The 18,456-nt window shown below is 38.7% G+C and overlaps 3 protein-coding genes across 5 annotated transcripts; 2 read left to right on the forward strand and 1 right to left on the reverse strand.

Annotated features, from left to right (window-relative positions):
* Positions 1 to 7,288: 7,288 nt before the first annotated feature.
* LOC126623061 (ergosterol biosynthetic protein 28-like) lies at positions 7,289 to 9,569 on the forward strand. Its single transcript, XM_050291838.1, has 3 exons — positions 7,289 to 7,537; positions 8,444 to 8,650; positions 9,317 to 9,569. Exons 1-3 carry the CDS (start codon positions 7,423 to 7,425, stop codon positions 9,385 to 9,387), a joined length of 393 nt encoding a protein of 130 aa, XP_050147795.1. The 5' UTR covers positions 7,289 to 7,422; the 3' UTR covers positions 9,388 to 9,569.
* Positions 9,570 to 10,265: 696 nt separating this feature from the next.
* On the reverse strand, positions 10,266 to 13,242 carry LOC126623059 (uncharacterized). 3 transcript variants are annotated; one of them, XM_050291835.1, is made up of 2 exons: positions 13,079 to 13,242; positions 10,266 to 12,304 (listed from the first exon to the last, which is right to left on the reverse strand). In XM_050291835.1, exon 2 carries the CDS (start codon positions 12,260 to 12,262, stop codon positions 10,607 to 10,609), a length of 1,656 nt encoding a protein of 551 aa, XP_050147792.1. In that variant the 5' UTR covers positions 12,263 to 12,304; positions 13,079 to 13,242; the 3' UTR covers positions 10,266 to 10,606. The 3 variants fall into 3 exon arrangements, with proteins under 3 accessions (XP_050147792.1, XP_050147791.1, XP_050147793.1); XM_050291834.1 differs by having other exon boundaries at positions 13,005 to 13,241; XM_050291836.1 differs by lacking the exon at positions 13,079 to 13,242 and adding an exon at positions 12,675 to 12,973.
* Positions 13,243 to 14,238: 996 nt separating this feature from the next.
* Positions 14,239 to 14,762, forward strand: LOC126623060 (inositol transporter 4-like). The gene has a single exon (XM_050291837.1). It carries the CDS (start codon positions 14,294 to 14,296, stop codon positions 14,702 to 14,704), a length of 411 nt encoding a protein of 136 aa, XP_050147794.1. The 5' UTR covers positions 14,239 to 14,293; the 3' UTR covers positions 14,705 to 14,762.
* The last annotated feature ends 3,694 nt before the right edge of the window (positions 14,763 to 18,456 follow it).

Genomic DNA, 18,456 nt, shown 5'->3' on the forward strand with positions numbered 1-18,456 from the left:
TCCAGGCTGTCCAGAGTGGATGTATTCGGTGTAATGATAAGGATTAATAACTGGTTGATTAATTATTTGATTAAATACTTGGACGTGTGTGTAATTGTAACCCTAATTATATAATTTTTTGGTAGGCAATTACGTTTTTTCTTTTTTTTATAGAAAGTTTTGCTTTTGTGAAAGTTAGACACGTTAATGCAACTGATAAAAAGCATAACTCCAAATGAATAAATAAACATCGGTTTTATCAGTCTCATAGAGTAATGTATAATTGTTGTCTTGTTGCAATTTCAGCCTCTGTAAAACAAGAGAATTGTCAAGCTTTGGTTGTTACGATTTTGGATACCATTGAGGAAATATTTAGAATGGTCAGTATTTTTTTATTTATTTAGATACAAACTATGAAAAAAAAAAAGGGAATTCGAACTTGAAGCATATATATGGCGCGTTTACGTAAGGGTAATCAGAATCAAGAAACGGAATTAAATTCCGATTACGGTATACTCCGATGTTTACTAAATTTTGAGGAATCAAAATTTAATGGGTCTCACACAAATTTTGGAATCCAATTCCAATATTTGGCTGATTTGGATTCTTAAGATAAAAGAGGTATTTGGATTCCGGATGGCTTGAGGAATCAGAATGCTAACTTTTTTCCCTTTATGACCATACTTACTTTCATTATTTCCAAGATTATCCTTTTAACCCAGACTGTTATTTCCCTTTTTACGCAGCTCCTTTCTCTCTTCTCTCAGACGCACGCCTTTCTCTCCTCTTAGTTGCAGCTCATTTCATTATTTTCAACAAGTAAATCCCTACTTCTTCTGCGTTTTTATCTCTATGTTGAATTTTTTTGGTTTGAACGACACGGGTAAATGAGTTTGTGGACGAAGACTCTGACCTCTCATAGAAAATAAATGAAATATTTTCCATTAATTGTGTTTCATCGCATCCTGCTGAATATTTCATTGCTTCCTTCACTTCACTTCACTTCACTTGTTAGAGAGAGAGAGAGAGAGAGAGAGAGAGCGAGCCTGAGTTGATTCCTGCCCACTTACGAATTACAATAAGTTGGAAACTTTGTTATTAGATTTTGGATTTGTGTATTGGGTCTGATTTGTTTTGATGTTTTTTGTTTTGTATCTGTATTGGGGGGAGTGATTAGTTGCTGAGAAAATGTGGGAAAAGGGTGGATTGAAGTAGATTGACATCTGTTGTTCTGCTGCATATTGTACATTTATGTATTTTACTTGAATTATTTGGTTGTTGGGAACTTATTGAGCTGAATGTTGATTTAGAGTTGTTTATTTGCATAATGGATCTCTTTTTTCAAAGTTAGGTGCATAAAGAATCAAAGATGCAAAATTTTCGTTTTATTTGCCTTTTGGATTTGTTTGACCTTATGCTTAGATCAGGGACATTTGAGATTTCTGTGTTTGATGATCTTTTGAATTGGGTTATGCAATTTGTTGATCCTATTGGGTTTAAATTCTTAAGAAAATCTAAATGGCTAACAAGAATGTTAGATAAGAAGAGAAATGTAAGGGACTTACAAAGGCACAACGTGTAGAACAGCATGTGTTGCAGCATGCAGTCCAGCACGGAAGTTCTTTTGCCTCCACTGCTTCTTTTATCCAATGTGGAACTAGAATCCACACTGCCTGTTTTGATGAGATGATGAAGCATTTTATATATACAAAAGAACCAAACAAACAATTCAAGGTTAAAAAACACCAAACAACAGAACCATTGACAAAGTTAAAAAGTACTCAGGTTTACTTGTGACTCATAAGTATATTCTGGAAGTTTAAGTTCAACTAATTCAAGTACCTCGTGCGTTGCTTTACATATACTAAAGTATCCAAACCATCTGGTGGCCAACTCATCAGATCGTTTGGAAAGTAGTTTGTTATCTTTACGAGTGAGAAGGTTTCTAGCCACCACCGTAGCGGTCATATCATTCTTCATCACAGAGTCCCTAACGGTAAGAGGACCAGTAGGGGATAAGAAAGATGGGCGCCATATGTTGTCTTGAGAAGGCATGGTTGCCTCTTCACTAAAGTTCAAGTCAAAACGACGGTCGAATGGGCCAGACATTCTTAGAAATGATGAAGGAGAAATGAGGTGCAATAAATCTCTGAAGTAAGGGGAAAATTCATACAAGCAATAACTCTTTGAATGTACTTCTTGCACACAATTGGTGCCCTTATAAAATAAAGGGTAACAGGGCCGTTGGTTCAAAAATTGAAGAGACACCACTCTTCGAATTCCGAAGAGGCTCCACTTTCCACACGCAACATCAGCTCCTCGGGTACCACAGATAAATTTGCCAAAGATCTCTGACAAAGTTTAGAGACATAAATTTTAAAGGTCCAGCTACCCTATTATTACCCACAAGGGTAAATGAACAACACAACTGCTTGATAACTAGAAAGTCCCAATGTGTGTCAACCTCCGTGCTCCGTGGTAAGGCAGACTGGCAAAAATGCCCAACCTTTACTCATATTTGAGAAAACAGTCCCAACAAGATTGCTTGCTTAAAAATTGAAGAGGCACCGCTCTCCGAATCTCGAGAGTCAGACTCCCAATAGGATCACTTTCTCAAAAATTGAAGAGACACTGCTATTCGAATCTCAAGAGTCAGACTCCCAACATGATTGCTTTCTCAAAAATCGAAGAGGCACCGCCCTCCGAATCTCAAGAGTCAAACTCCTAACAGGATTGCTTTCTCAAAAATAAAAAAGGCACCACTTTCCGAATCTCGAGAGTCAGACTCCCAACAGGATTGCTTGCTCAAAAATCGAAGAGGCACCGCTCTCCGAATCTCGAGAGCCAGACTCCCAACAGGATTATTTTCTGAAAAATCGAAGAGACACTGCTATCTGAATCTCAAAAGTCAGACTCCCAACATGATTGCTTTCTCGAAAATCGAAGAGGCACCGCCCTCCGAATCTCAAGAGTCAGACTCTCAACAAGATTACTTTCTCAAAATCGAAGAGGCACCGCTCTCCGAATCTCGAGAGCCAGACTCCCAATAGGATTACGTGCTCAAAAATCGAAGAGGCACCGCTCTCTGAATCTCGAGAGCCAGACTCCCAACTGGATTACTTTCTAAAAAATCAAAGAGACACTGCTTTCCGAATCTCAAGAGTCAGACTCCCAACATAATTGCTTTCTCAAAAATCAAAGAGGCACCGTTCTCTGAATCTCGAGAGCCAGATCCCCGACATGATTGCTTGTTCGAAAACCGAAGAGGCACCGCTCTCCGAACTTCGAGAGCCAGATTTCTTGGGATAAATCTTGTCTGCAATATTCACACGCAGCATCAGCTTTCCAGATACCACATACCACTTTTTCAAAGTGCTCTGACAAAGTTAAAACACGTGAAGCTTGCAGCTCCCACTACATTGCTATGACCAAGAAAGGTAAAGGAATAACACTACTACTTGTTGTTAGGGAGACTCCTATATATGTTGATCTCCATCCTCCACAGCCAGGCAGACCTGCAAATAAAAAAAAACTCAACTTTTCTTCACATCCTAGAGGGCACTCTCAGCAGAGTCTCTTGAAATACTCAGCTTCTTTTCCTCCCGATAATACCTCTGTAAACAAGCTACACCAGAACAAGAGTATCTTATATCATCAGGGATAAAAGCAAGAGTATCCCATATCATGTTTTTTCCCTATCTTTTCCTTTGGCCTTGTTCTTACCTACAAGACAAGGAGAAAGAGAGCAATCAGTCAGCACTTGGAATTAAGCTTCTAGTTAGGAACTGACTGCCTGAAACCCCTTGCCTGATTACTTACCTAGCATTGCTCTCGAGTACTCATCTTCAACATCTTATGCTTCTAAAGAAGATACCACATCTGCCTGAGGAATAGATAGGGCAAGTGAGAAGGATACAATGAAGCATGTGGAGACAAGCGTAACAGAACACGTACCGATACATCCACTACTTTGTGAACAGCAAAAGTATCCCATATCATTAGAGTCGAATGTACTCTAGATTTGATGGACTTGTTTTGACCCTCAAATTCTTGAGTCGGCCTTATACTCTAGAGGAAACCAGAAAACCCTCCAACCCAGTTCAAGAATAAGCATGTGGAAAGTTACTTCTTCAAAATCAAAAGTATCTCATATCTTCTCTTCTCCATTTGCTTTTCCTTATCCTTGTAGTTTACGACACAAGAAGAAGGAGAACAATCAACCGAAAGCCGAAGTCGAACCTCCGATCCAGGTTGTTTGCTTGGAAGTCTGATTGCTTACCTTGTTTGTTACCTCTTTCGGCAAATCTCCTAGCTCGGCAACTAGGGGGACTCCTACTATAGGGTTTTGTATCGCACTTGACCAAGCCCGAAACTACAAGTAAGCTTTAAGTGAAATTGATACATTATCTTATGCATCTTCATCGGTTAAAGATACCACCCCTGGATGGAGGAAAAGTACTTCCAGAGAAGAGGCCACATCTACGTATGAGACAGATAAGGCAAGTGAAAATGATACCACACTTCGGTACTTAGAAGTTTCATGATTACTTAATGGCTTGGATCTTGCAAGTCCCCAACCGAGGAGCTTCCCTCACTTAGGAACTTAGGGGAGCACTGTTTGTACCATACTTAACCAATTCCGAAACTACTGAGCACCGGTCAACATTATACCGTCAAGGACCCAGAAGAGTTTCCCTCCAACCAGAAGGCCAATCACAGCGCGACATGTGTCGACATCAGAAGCCAATCATAGCGCGACACATGTCAATATTAGAAGCCAATCACAACACGGCACGTGTCAATGTTAGAATGAAACTAGAAACTCTTTTCTACAAATAGAGATCATTCTCTCATAATATTTCCTAATGTCATTTGTACTAAATCATTCACTAGTACTCACTAAATGAGAGCTTGAACCTATGTACTTGTGTAAACCTTTCACAATTAATGAGAACTCCTCTACTCCGTGGACGTAGCCAATCTGGGTGAACCACGTACATCTTGTGTTTGCTTCCCTGTCTTTATCCATTTGCATACTTATCCACACTAGTGACCGGAGCAATCTAGCGAAGGTCACAAACTTGGCACTTTCTGTTGTACCAAAGTTCTCGTTGATTTTATGCATCAACAAGTTTCGTAGAATGCGGATCCCATCAAAACGATAGATTCACTAACACTTAGAATTTATTTATACTTTCATTAAATATAATATAAGATTTTGTGGTATCCACTAGTGTAAATATTTTAAATTAAAGATCGAATTCATTCATTGTATTCATATAGGGTCAAGGAGTGTAGCTCTAAAAAATCATCAAAATCGGAGTTAAAATTACTGTTAAATCATGATTTTTCCTTGATAACCGTTAAAAAGTTTTGTCCCGTTACTTGATCTCTGAATGTTTGTTTTTTACAATTTTTGGAGTATACGATCTCGAAGTATATATAAACAAGTTTGACGGTTTGATCGTTGAAATTAGTTTCGAAAGATGCGTATCCCATCAAAATGATAGATTCACTAACACTATGATGGTGAACAACTACTTTTTGTTGATATTATGATGTTTAGGTAGGTTAGGAATATTTTGTTGACAATCTGATGTGTAGGCAGGTTATGAATATTTTTTTGATAATATGATGCTTAGGTTGGTTGTGATGGTTAGATATATGTATTTTGATGTAAAATATTAACTTTAATGAAGTTATTTCCTACTCTTTGTTTGTTCCTCATGTTTTTTTCTTCATTTATTTACTATTATACAAAATCTACCTCATGAAGATCTCTTTAGTTTAAGGAAAATCAAGTATTTTGATTTGAAATGGTAAAAATCATTTCTTCTACTCATTGACAAAATAAACTAAAAAGCAAAGCCTTCAGAGCATCAGTGCAACTAGATTAATTCAAACATACGAGAAGAGAGGGAAGAAAAGTATAATTAACAAAATTAGCTTCACAGAAGAGAACACAATGGGCAAAGTGTCTTCAATTCAAACTAGACCTTGAATAATTAATTTTCAACTTTTGAACACCCACCTCTCTTAGCATGCACTACAAGTCTAGACCCACCAAGAGGGACATATCCTCTGCCGTCATCACAAACCGAGCAAAGGGAGCAGGCAGCAATAGTTTTCCTTTTAACCAAAAATAAATTTTCCTTGCTCCCGTTTAACAAAAAAATAAATTTTCCTTGCCAGGATACTTGGCAATGACCAATTTATTGCACCCACCAATTAATAGGCTTAGTAAGAATATGTAACAAAATATATCCTTGAAGAGTTAAGACTGAAAATGCTCCTAACAATTTCTTTTCATGTCCTTCTAGCTCATTAAGCACAATTTCATGCTCATTCACATTATGCACAACTCCATACATATGCCGAAGAGAAGAAACTACAACTTGAGCGAGAAAATTTAGATATTACAGTCAATACTTAAATTTATAAAAAAAAAACGAAATCATTTAAGTGTCTATGAAATAAAAAAGCAATTTAATTTTTTCTTACTATTATATACTATATCAAATTTTATTAAAAAAAAGTATATAAAATATTTGATTTGGGACAAGGGCATTTTAGTAATCATATTGGTTTATATTTTGATTCTGCTGAATTAGTAAACAGCTTTATGGATTGTATTTCGATTCCAGACAGTTTTAGTAAACAATTTCAACAAGAATCTGATTTTGATTTCACCTCATTTCAATTCCTCCTTAATCCAATTCATCCTAAATCCAGTTACTCTCGATTTGATTACGGATTAGTAAACGCACCACTAGTGACTTGAGATACCAAACGCATTTAGTATTCTATTTCTCCTGCCAAAAGGCATTGTGCACAATTATTAAACTTGAATTATTTTAGGCCAGCTAACTTAAAATATGAAAAATGGTGGGATTATTAATCACTCCTGAATTGCTCACTACTTTCCTCTTTCATCTTCCACTAAACCTTTTTTTTATTAAAAGAATCATATTACTCAATCCACCCACTCATGTTCTGCCTAAACATAAACTTTGATTGTTTTTAAAAGAAAAAGAATTAAAAACATGTTGTGAGAATTAAACTCATACAAGTGAAGAGGAATATTATCAGACCATAGTACTAGGTGGCCAGTATGACGTAGTTTTTAATTTCTTAGTATTTCTTTAAAGATAAAAGGATAAAATTGTAATTATCAATTTAAAGAAAAAGAATTTACTCAAAAAAAGAAAGAGAGAAAAACAATAGGGTCAATGACCAGCTAGTTGGGCTGAATCATTCCATGATAGCGAATATACAGCCCACATCCCAACTAGTCCATCAAACGCATTGAGTCGGGTTAAAACCCGAACATACTGGAAACCCCACGGCACAAGGCTGACTTGCCGGTGCTGTGCTACTCGCCGCGCTGCTGACTTCATTTGCTTCGTTTTGACACCGCCGTTAGCGGTTTGAAGCTCTCTCGCAATGAAGGCGCTTAGCTGGTGGCTGATGGTCGTCGGTTCGCTCCGGCTGGTCTCCGTCTGGTTCGGGTTCTTTGACATTTGGGCTCTCCGCCTCGCAGTCTTCTCCAAATCCCCCAGTACATACACTTCTCTCTCTTTCTCTCTCTCTCTCACTCTCACCGGAATCTCACTTCATTAATTTTCCTGTTTGGTTGCCGAGAAAATTTTCTGGTTTACTCTTGGTACCTAGAAAGTTGAGAAACCAACCCATTTGTCTTTTTTTTTTTTTTTTTTTTTTTTTTGGTGGTATGTTTTACTGAAGAGAGAGGAAATGTTGATCAATCTGGGAGTTTGGTTGGTATGCATTTATAACTCTTTGTTCTGAATCGTGTGAGGAAGTTAAGGAAGCTCTCAACTATTTGATTTTATGGATTTTGTGGACATATAAAGAGATCCAAAAGAGCTGAAATTGTTTTCACATTTCATCCATAAGTAAAGTTTGAGAGTAGTCTCTTTCGATTCAAATGCATATCGGGATGGTTTTTACTTGAATTATATGTGCTTGGGGAATGAAGGCTTTGTGTGGATGTTATGTTAAATTCCTCAAATCACTAGCTTTCACTAGATAGTAGGTACTGTTATTGCATTCGAGATTCGATGTCAAGATCACACTCCAAGTTTATCTCTCGTATTGAGAAAAACCCAAAACTCAGATCACAAGGTTTCACTAGGTGTTGCCGCTGTACGAGATTTGATCGCATCACACTGAAGTTTATCTTTCATGCTGAGAAAAACCCAACACTTGCTTTGTGTAATGAATGGGAGGGATGCACGTAATCTTCTTAGTCCTTAGTTCCCTTATCTCATAGAGTGAATCAGCATTTGCAACCTTGTGATTTTTGTTACTTTTGAGACTATTATGTTTCTAATGCAGAATGTAGAGTTCGATTTTAGTATCAGCTTCTGGTTCTTAGCTTTTCGCTTTGCACTTTTTTTGTGTTCTAATTTTTCGTGTGTTGTATATCTGATTCTTGTTTCTGCAGTGACTGAAGTTCATGGGAGGACATTTGGTGTCTGGACTCTTTTAACTTGCACACTCTGCTATCTCTGTGCCTTTAACCTTGAAAACAAGCCGCTGTACCTAGCTACCTTTCTGTCGTTTGTCTATGCACTCGGTCATTTCTTGACTGAGTACGTAATATATCAGACAATGGCCATTGCAAATCTCTCAACTGTCGGCTTTTTTGCAGGTATCAATTCACTTGGCTATATAACATCAATATTACTTTGCATCCTTTGTTGTTCCGGTAGTAATGTGCAGCAATTAGTTTTTGATATCGGAAAACCTCTTCTCTACAGCCTGTTACATGTGAATGCTTACTTGCTTCAATGCGTATGAATGTTGCTGTTGCTTTTAAATGCTATAAGTCACACTAGAATTTGGGCTGCATGCACTAGTCGGGACTAAAGACAAATGTTTGTATATCTGATGAAACCTAAAAGGAAAAAAGAAGAAGAAAGAATTAGAAGATCTATTATTACTTTGATAATGTCACCTTTTTCTGAAGTAAAGTTGTTCGGAGAAGAAAATTTTGTTCCACCGGCACTTTTTAAGACAGAGCAAGACTCGAATCTTGCGCTCTCATTTGATGGAAAAGGAAGCAGAGAAAACGGTGTGTACTCACAGTCTATTACAGAGTAATCTTTTAATTGAAAATGAATCTGTATTCGATAATATCTGATGACAAACAGTATTTGGATTTCCCGTAAACCCTTAGTTGATGTTTGAATTACTGTCTTATGGTAATACCAGAGTCTGAATTTTCTCTTTCCAGTGATGGTACTTTTTTCTGCTTGCTTATTTCATGTTGAGCAAAAAAGCAATATCTGATGAATTTTCTTCTGATCTTGATCAGGCACGTCGATAATCTGGATGATGTTGCAATGGAATGCACATCAAGCTCAACCTGTGTTGAAATCAGAATGAAGTGTCTGATTTCTGCCTCGGCTTTCTCCGCATTTGTTGATTAAGCGTCTTTCAATCATGCTTGACTTTTCTGAACCTGTAATTTCAATTTTGTACCTGCTATCGCAATGAAATTTGGCATAACATTTGAAATTCTAACTCCGAATTGTTCAGAATGCACCAAGTTTTCACTTTCTTTGTAAGCTGCCATGGTGTGACGTTATTTACCTCGGTTTAATTATCACCCGAAATTGTGCTGTCATTTTAGAAGCAAAGTTACCTCGTGCAAAGCAAGCAAGCTCCACCTGTTAGAAGGTTGGACGGAGTTCGGCTTGTGTTCTTTCGAATTTTTGAATTTGGTTGTCTTCAACTACGAAAACAAGGCACAACCTGTTTCAAAGAAGGTTTGTATGTTCGTCAGGTTTGGCTTCTTTACTTAAAAGCGCCTCAAGAAAGGTCTTTAGTCCTATGTTTCGAAGGTGTACCCGCATAAAGCTTTGTAAGAAAGCGGACACCGTTGACGGCTAAGGCCAGGCTTTTGCTTGGTCTATTGCATACTAGGTGGTGCATATTGGTGTACAATTTGACATGAGAGGTGAATATTCTTGCCATACAACTCTGCAATCTCATCCTATGAATTTGGTGCAGCGGGCTCGCGTGCCACAGCATCATTTTATAAGCCGAAGCGAAAGTAAAATTTTAGGAGCTATTATTAACACTTCAAAATAGCGACTGTCGTACATCGAGCCAAAACTTATCTATAGGCCAATATGTACCACCATGTATACAACAGACCAAGAAGTTTTTGCTTCATAACGTCTGGCGAAACTACGTTTTCCAGAACACCAGAGACCACCAACAGGTCAAAGGAAACTGCTTCCAAAACAAAGCACAAACCGTTCAACAAAACTCAACAAGACAATTCGCTTATTTTTTTTCCAGATTCAATCATTCAAATGACATCCAAATTTTCAACTTGGATCAACAATCATTTTTAAGCATAACGAGCTTCGTCCCAGATTAAATGAAAAGAACGATAAAAGGTGCAAATAAACAGGCATAGTGGACGGTTGGATTTGGTTTTACAGATTAAACCTGCTGCTGATATAAACTAGCCTACATTTTAACTGCTATATTGATTTTCTCGCCGTGGATTACAATTCACAAACACTAACCTAGTTGCTTTGCAAGGGCAAGCATGAAAGCATGAAGCACCAGAAGAAACCAAAAACCATGATCATCATTCTGCTGCAACCTCTCCATTCTCATCCCCCTCGGTTGTTATCTCCGGCAGCGTAGTTAGATCAGTGCGAGCCTCTTTCTCGTCTTGGGTGATATGGGAATCAAAAGAATCAATTGGATCATGATGAGTCGCGTCCTCTGTCCCATTTGTGGAGTCTGAACCTTCACCTGTCCTGTCCGATTCACTTGTACCATTAGACTCTTCATTCTGAGCGGCATCTGTGGTCTCCTTTATCGATGAAGATCCAGAACCATCCTCTGTTTCAGCTGCTCCATCAGATCTTAAGATATTCTCTGACACATTAGTCGCTACTGTATTAGAGGAGTTGGATGATTCTCCCGATGCCCCATCTGGATTCTCAATTTTCATGGATATCGTTGAATTTGAGACAGATTCATTGTTCTCAGCAGCTGTGTTGTTAGCCTGTTCCACAACCATGGTTTGTGTGATCACGTCCTCTCCAGTAGTCCTACCATCCACCGTTCCATTTTCAGAGTGCGCTGACTCAGATACAGTCTCTGTCAAGTTCTGCTGGTATGAACCAGTTGCCTGGTTGGTATCTGTTGACTTATTGCCTGCTTCTGTACTCACCATTGTCAAATTATCTTTAGCTTCGGTACTCACCACGGTTGAGTTATTCCCTGCTTCTGGTTGATCATTAGATTGTGTTTTCACCATCGCATTTAAGAGTGAGCTCTCCGCAGGATTGGACATATTACCATCAACTCTCTCTTCACTTGTAGCTACATTTAAAATAGTACCATTTCCAGCCATTCTCTCTTCCACCATTGTTGAATTGTCCTTTTCTAGTGTAGTAGTTTCGGGATTCTCATTTGAGTTTTCCGAACTTACTTTCTCAGTTTCAGTGCTTATAACTTGATTATCATGGGCCACTGCACTAGAAGCATCATCCCCCTTGTAATTCTCCTCTCGTGCTTCATGAGCATTCTTACCATGGGTATCATTATCTTGGTCGTCTGATGAATTCTCATGTTCTTCTTGTTTCTCTCTCTCTTCACCGTCCTTATCACCATCCTTCTCATTCCCATCATCTTTTCTTTCTTTTTCCTCATCTATAAATTCCTCATCATGTTCCGCTTCCCCTTCTTTCCCCTCTTGCTCATTTTCATCTATCTCATCATCTCCAGCTCCTCTTCTGTCATCTTCTGTCTCTTCGTTCTTGTTTTCTTCCTCCTCTTGCTCTTCTGCCTCATGCTTCAGATCCTCTTCTTCTCGCTTTCCGATTTCATGCTTTGGATCCTCTTCGTCTCCCTCTCCTACTTCATGCTTCTGATCCTCTTCTTCATGCGCGTCTACTTCATGTTTCTGATCCTCTTCTTCATGCACATCTACTTCAGGTTTCTCGTCTTCCTGTCCTGCTCCTTCGTCTTCCTCCTCTTCCTCTTGTTTCTCATTTTTAGGGATTTCAAGTTTTGGAAGGTCTTTCCTCCCAAGTTTTGGAAGCTCACCCTCATTCAGGCTTCCGGTTGAGATTTTTTCATCTTTCGTATCTAATGCCACTTTCTTATCATGGGAATGCTTGACCTGATAGAGTAACCAAAAGCAGACCCCGAGCAGCAGACAAATCTGCAGAACATGCTTCACCCTGATTCCTTTGGTTCTTTGGTTCCTACTCGGTGTCCGCTTGATCATGATGTACGCCCCCTAGTACCCTACTCCTATCTTTACGTCTCCCTATTCGCAAACATAAAAAATATAGTGTCAGAAACCTGCCTATACTCCAAACTGTAAAACTAATAAACTTAAAAACAATACCCAACCAATGCAGATCAGTCAAATTAAAAGTCTAGAACACAAATCTAATACAAATTTAACACCAAAACTTCAAAAGAAAACCAAACATTGCCGAAACAGATCCCTTGTGTGCCCAATTTATGTTTAAACTCTCACTCAAACTGCACGTTTTAAACCGCGATTATGATGACACCAATTTAGAAATTCACCTAGTTCTCTACATACTTTGACTCAAAACACCAGAAACATACACCCAAATACACTAATTTCATTACACAAAAGAAAAGGGAAATTCAGAATCCAAACTAACCCATTCACTTCCTCGTAGGAAAGCAGCAAACTTTACTAAAAGAAGCAAAACCCATAGCCAGAAACATGGTGGAAAATTAACAACGAAATTGAAAGATAGCATCCAAATCATAACTGTATAACGAAGTAAACCCACAAGCAAACCCTACAACACCCCATCAATCAGAAAGATCTTAAATCACTTAAACCCCCAAAAAATCCAATCGTATTAATCCACAAGCAAAACCCATCTTCCAAATTAGTAAATTGTGGGCAGCAAGGAGCTATTCAACACTAATAGATAGCAAATATGGGAAATTACTGATTAATTACTAAAAATACATAAACTTACTGGAGAAATTAAAAAATGGAAAAGGTGTAAAGAAGGAGAGAGATAATGGAGGAAGACGAAGAAGAAAGAAGTACCTGAGAAGCACGCAGTTGGAGTCAAAGTAAAAGGCAGGGGTCGTGGATGACAAAGCACTTCTCTGTCACACGCGGGTGGAGAGAGAGAGAGCGAGAGAGAGAGAGAGAGAGAGAGAGTTTCTTTACTTCAGTGGAGAGTGACCGGATCTAATGTCAACACTAGTTCCAACGAAGCAACGAATAACTAGTAACTTGTATTTGTAGGTAGTAACTAGTAATTAGCGTTCATGTCCGGAGACTCACATCTGACTATTGTTACCCTCGTGGTTTTTTTAATTTTTTAATTTTAACAAACGATACTATTTATATTAAGGAAGAAGGAGGTGTGCTTAACTCATAATGGGTGAACAATAATATAGTTCAAATTCGCATTTGACGAGAATCGAAACTAAAACCTTACACTTACAAAGGAAGAAGAATAACACTAGACTGTAGTACTAGGTAATCTATTGTCCTATTGTTTGAAGACCATAACAAATTTATGTGAAAAGAGCTTTGCGCATGATATTGATGTTAATAAAAAGTAGTGTTTAACTTGATAGTCAAGTGGACAAAAGAGCCACCAGTGCAATGAGTTTTTAACTTTGTTTGTACCATACTTAGGGTCTCCGTATTTAGATATCGTATAAATACTCGGGGGACTCAAATGTAATTATGTAATAAATGAAGGGGTAAATATGTAATAAGTAAGGAGCATTTTTCTATAAAAGGACCCCTTACTCTCCTCATTAAGGGATGACAATTTTGAGGCCATGAGAAGCCTCACTCTCACCCTCAGAGGCTCTCACCCTCTCTCCCTCAAAATCCTCTCAAAGAAATACAATATCAGTGTGGACGTAACCCAAACATTAGGGTGAACCATGATACATCTTGTGTTCTTTACTTTCTTGCAGATTCACGGTCGAATTTACGTTGTTCCAAGACCCCTCCAGTTTTGTGCATCAACATTTGGCGGCGTCTGTGGGAATCGACACGAAAAACTATGTCAGTTCTCTTTCATTTTTTCACCTCCACCGTGAATCTGCAAAATCAACACTGCAAAATCTGCAGAAACCTAGAACCTCCTTGGGCTTTTCCAAAAAACACCCACCCCAAAAGCCAAAAGCAAAAGCACACCAAAAAGAAAATGCAATAGCATCAAAACCCAAAAAAAAAAAAAAAAAAAAAAATCATCCACAACACAAGAAAACATGGTTGCAAGAAACCATAGTGAGTATGGCAGTTGCAGGAGCAATCATTGGTGCTGCAATTGGCGGATGGATGAACGATGCCCTAGGCCGGAAAAAATCAATCATAGCAGCAGATTTTGTGTTCTTCATTGGAGCAATAGTAATGGTTGTTGCACCAGCTCCGTGGGTGATCATAATCGGGAGAATTCTAGTCGATTTTGGAGTTGGAATGGCTTCCATGACCTCGCCGCTCTACATCTCAGAAGCCTCTCCTGCTAGAATCCGAGGTGCCCTTGTCAGTACAAATGGTTTTCTAATCACTGGAGGACAGTTCTTGTCATACCTTAAAAATCTTGCTTTCACCAAGGCTCCAGGAACATGGCGTTGGATGCTCGGCGTAGCAGGAGTTCTGGCTTTGGTACAATTTGTATTAATGTTGTCACTCTCAGTCTCCTAGATGGCTCTACAGAGAGAATAAGGCAGATGAGGCTAGGGCCATCTTAGAGAAAATTTATCTTGCCGAAGAAGTTGAGCATGAAATACAAGCCTTGCATGAATTCGTCCAAGCTGAAAAGGCCGAGGGAGGAGATGCTAGAGAAGGTGTGCTAGCAAGATTAAAGGGTGCCTTCAACAACCCTGTTGTTCGAAGAGGACTCTATGCAGGCATTACTGTCCAAGTGGCTCAGCAATTTGTCGGTATCAACACTGTCATGTACTACAGCCCAACTATTGTTCAGTTTGCCGGGTTTGCATCCAACTAGACGGCGTTGGCACTCTCTCTAGTCACTTCTGGACTCAACGTCGTTGGCACTGTCATCAGCATGTGCTTCATAAATAGATATGGAAGGAGAAGGCTGATGACTATCTCCATGATTGAAATCATCACTTGCTTGGTGGTGTTATCTGGGGTGTGTTTTCCAAGTAGCATCTCATGCTCCACGCATCAGTAGCTTGGAATCCACACATTTCGGTGGCAATTCTACATGTTGCTTATGTTTCTGCTCCTAATCCCAGATCGTGGAACTGCATGACGTGTTTGAAAGCAGAGTGTGGAACTGCATGACGTGTTTGAAAGCTTTGTGTCTGATTCAACCATGCAGTTTTCTCACCAGGATTTTGCTCTGTTTGGTTGCCAAAAAAAAAAAACATAAAAAGAAAAGAAAACCAATTAGTATCCCCTCATGCTGGATTTCCTGACCACCCATACAGACTGTCACATACATGTTATAGGGAGGCTTTGCTTTTGAAGACCCCGAGAGTCACGAGGATGCTAAAGTTGGCGAATCCAATGCCACTTTAGAAAAAGAAGTCACGAACTTAGAATACAAGGAGACCTGGCGATGCCAACACCGAAAGTGAAGAAATTGTTCAGATTCCTTCACATGGGTAGAGTGTGCACTTTAGCTTTAATCATGTAAGCTACGGTGAGCATGTAACTAAGGTTAGGTTTGTAAACCTAAGTGGTTAATCGTCTATATGCAAAAGTAAGGAATAAACACCCACACGCAAAAGCAAGGAATAAAGGAAGGCTTTCCTCTGCGAGAGCACATGGGGGACACTACAAAAGCAAAAGAAGATAAAAAGAAGCAAACATAATTATGGTGGTGATGGCATGCAAAAAAAGGGAATTATGGGCGTGACCCATTGAGCAGAGGGTCGATTTTATTTTTGAATGATGTAATTTATTATTCTTGTCTTTCAGAGACATTTGTATAAACCCTATCACAAGGTAATTAAAAAAAAAAACGGCAAGCCCAAAATAATGGGCTGGAATGTTATGTGGAGGGCCAAGGCCCATATGCCCAAAAGAGCCAGACCCTATGGCTCCAAAATTATTCGACACCCTGCAGCTATTATCACTAACCAGGTAATCAAAAGTACGCCCAGTACTCCCAAAATTATTCGGCACCCTGCCGCTATTATCACCAACCAGGTGATCAAAAGTACACCCGGTACTCCCAAAAATTATTCGGCAGCCTGCCGCTATTATCACCAACCAGGTGATCAAAAGTACATCTAGTACTCCAAAATTATACATGAGCATCACTCATGTCAATCATACATAAACATTCATGAGCATCACTCATGTCAATTATACATAAACATTCATGACTATCATTCATGTCAACATTCATGAGCATCACTCATGTCAACATTCATGAGCATCACTCATGTTAACATTCATAAGCATCACTCATGTCAACATCCATGAGCTGTTGGAAATGTGCCCTAAAACCAATCATATGATGATACTTTACGGACATTTCGCATGTTAAACTAATCTAGTTTAACTATAAAGGGCAAAGATTATTGTTTGAGCCGTCTCATATAAATGTTATATGCTTAAACGATAAAGTCCAAGGAATATGTGATTGGAAGAATGTAATCTAATGAAGTTAGATTCATGAGACCATTCTTTCGTAGACACATCCTAAATGTTCCTGATCATAGGATTGCCAATTGGGCATTGACAGTCCGTCAAGATCGGTACGTGCTATGTCTTCTCCCAGGGAGAGTGACTAGTCTCGAGTCATTGGTGTGTGTGACATTAAGACAAGTACGTAGGTGCTCAGTAGAGAATGAGTTCACTGAACGCGATCAACGAAGAGTTCTCATACTCATGTCACATGAGAACTCATGTTTGGGATAATGCAAATTAGTCCTTTGACCTGAGGCATCACAGTTGTCTTGTGGTTAAGTCCTTGATCTTTGATTATGTCAATGTCACCCCATCGGGGTGTCCACGGCATCGTTGGGGTTAAGCCACTTAGTCATGGAGGCAAGTGAATGCGCAACAAGGGATCTCTAACCTTCAAACCGTTTGAGGGAGAATACTCTATGATATGATTTAGAATCTCTGGCCAGAGTATGAATGAGATTTAGGAATGCGTTCCAAATCACATTCAAAGTAATCATATATGCACAAGATTCACATTGGATAGTAGACATGAATAAACTATCAAACCAAACAATGTGGTCAAGAGTATTGTATTAGAGAAGGACCGTATTGCATTTGTAATCCTAAACTGAATAGGTTCTTAACCTCTTCTGATTAGCTTGGGTAACCATGACATACGGCTAGGTGTCACTCATGGTTTGTGGAAGCCCTAAAAGTGTATTATCACTAAAGGGAGAATTGAAAGTAAGTTTCAATTCATAATCGATTTGAAAGAGTTTTGATCGCCCACTGCCTCGCTAAAAGGAACCTAATGGATCGTACACCGTATAAGGTGGAGATGGATGAAACAAACTAAATGAGTAAGAATAATTGAATAGTTTAATTATTTATGGCAAGGATTAATTAATATGTTAATTAATCAAACGAATAAGTTCGTTAAAGACCTCGGGATAGGTTTTGGACCTTAAGGCCCAATGGGCTTCGAACGTCAAGCCCATTGACTTAAGTTGTATGACAACTTAATGAATAATGATTCACTAAGACCCAAAAGCCCAAACAACCCCCCCATGGCAGGCCATATAGAGAAAGGGTAGTGAACTTGCTTTAATTACAAGTTTGCCACTCAAATGAATAAAGGTATAAATATGACTTTATAGCCTTTTATTCATTAAGGGTTTGTTTTGGGGAAAATTGGTGAGAATTGTCTCTCCATTTCTCTCTAGAAAGGCCGGCCACCATGGAAGTTGTAGCTAGCCATCTATTCTTCCATGGTCACTCATTTATCATCCATGCTCTCCTTGGTGTAGATCCATCCAAATCCATGGATCTAAGATGCAAGGAATGAAGGCCCTATCTCTTGGGTGATTAGCCTTTGTTTAAATACAAAGAGGAATCTACAAAGGTATATATTTCAACTCACTTTGTTTTGAGTTGTTTATTGGTTCACCAATCTACTAGGCTTTGAATTTCATGGTTAATGTTTTGTTTTTAAGTGCATGCTAGCATGATTCCGCCTTTAATTGTTAATTGCATGCTTATAGATGTTGCTTAAATGAACGTGTTTTCACAAAATGATCCTTCAAGTGGTATCAGAGCCTAGGTCTAGTAGTTGGTGAATCCTTTTGGGTTTTGTAGTTCATAGATTGTGATTTAAAAGTTGTAATATGTTACAAGCTTTATTCTTGTTTTTTGAATGTAAATTTTGCTAGAAAATTTGCCATCTCAAATGTTGTAGATGTAGTTCATATGAGCATGAATATTGGAGCTAAAATTTGGTGCCATGACTTTGGGGATTTTCGGCCAAATCCAAA

Source organism: Malus sylvestris, chromosome 5 (genome assembly GCF_916048215.2).
Source record: "Malus sylvestris chromosome 5, drMalSylv7.2, whole genome shotgun sequence".
In the NCBI taxonomy this organism is placed as follows: domain Eukaryota; kingdom Viridiplantae; phylum Streptophyta; class Magnoliopsida; order Rosales; family Rosaceae; genus Malus; species Malus sylvestris.

What these genes read in the sequence shown, in the direction of transcription:
- LOC126623061 (XM_050291838.1), top strand. Translation starts at nt 7,423, where the DNA reads ATGAAGGCGCTTAGCTGGTGGCTGATGGTCGTCGGTTCGCTCCGGCTG. An exon ending in AGTCTTCTCCAAATCCCCCA is followed by an intron (nt 7,538 to 8,443) that starts GTACATACACTT and finishes TTGTTTCTGCAG; the next exon opens with TGACTGAAGTTCATGGGAGG. An exon ending in AACTGTCGGCTTTTTTGCAG is followed by an intron (nt 8,651 to 9,316) that starts GTATCAATTCAC and finishes GATCTTGATCAG; the next exon opens with GCACGTCGATAATCTGGATG.
- LOC126623059 (XM_050291835.1), bottom strand. Translation starts at nt 12,262, where the DNA reads ATGATCAAGCGGACACCGAGTAGGAACCAAAGAACCAAAGGAATCAGG.
- LOC126623060 (XM_050291837.1), top strand. Translation starts at nt 14,294, where the DNA reads ATGGCAGTTGCAGGAGCAATCATTGGTGCTGCAATTGGCGGATGGATG.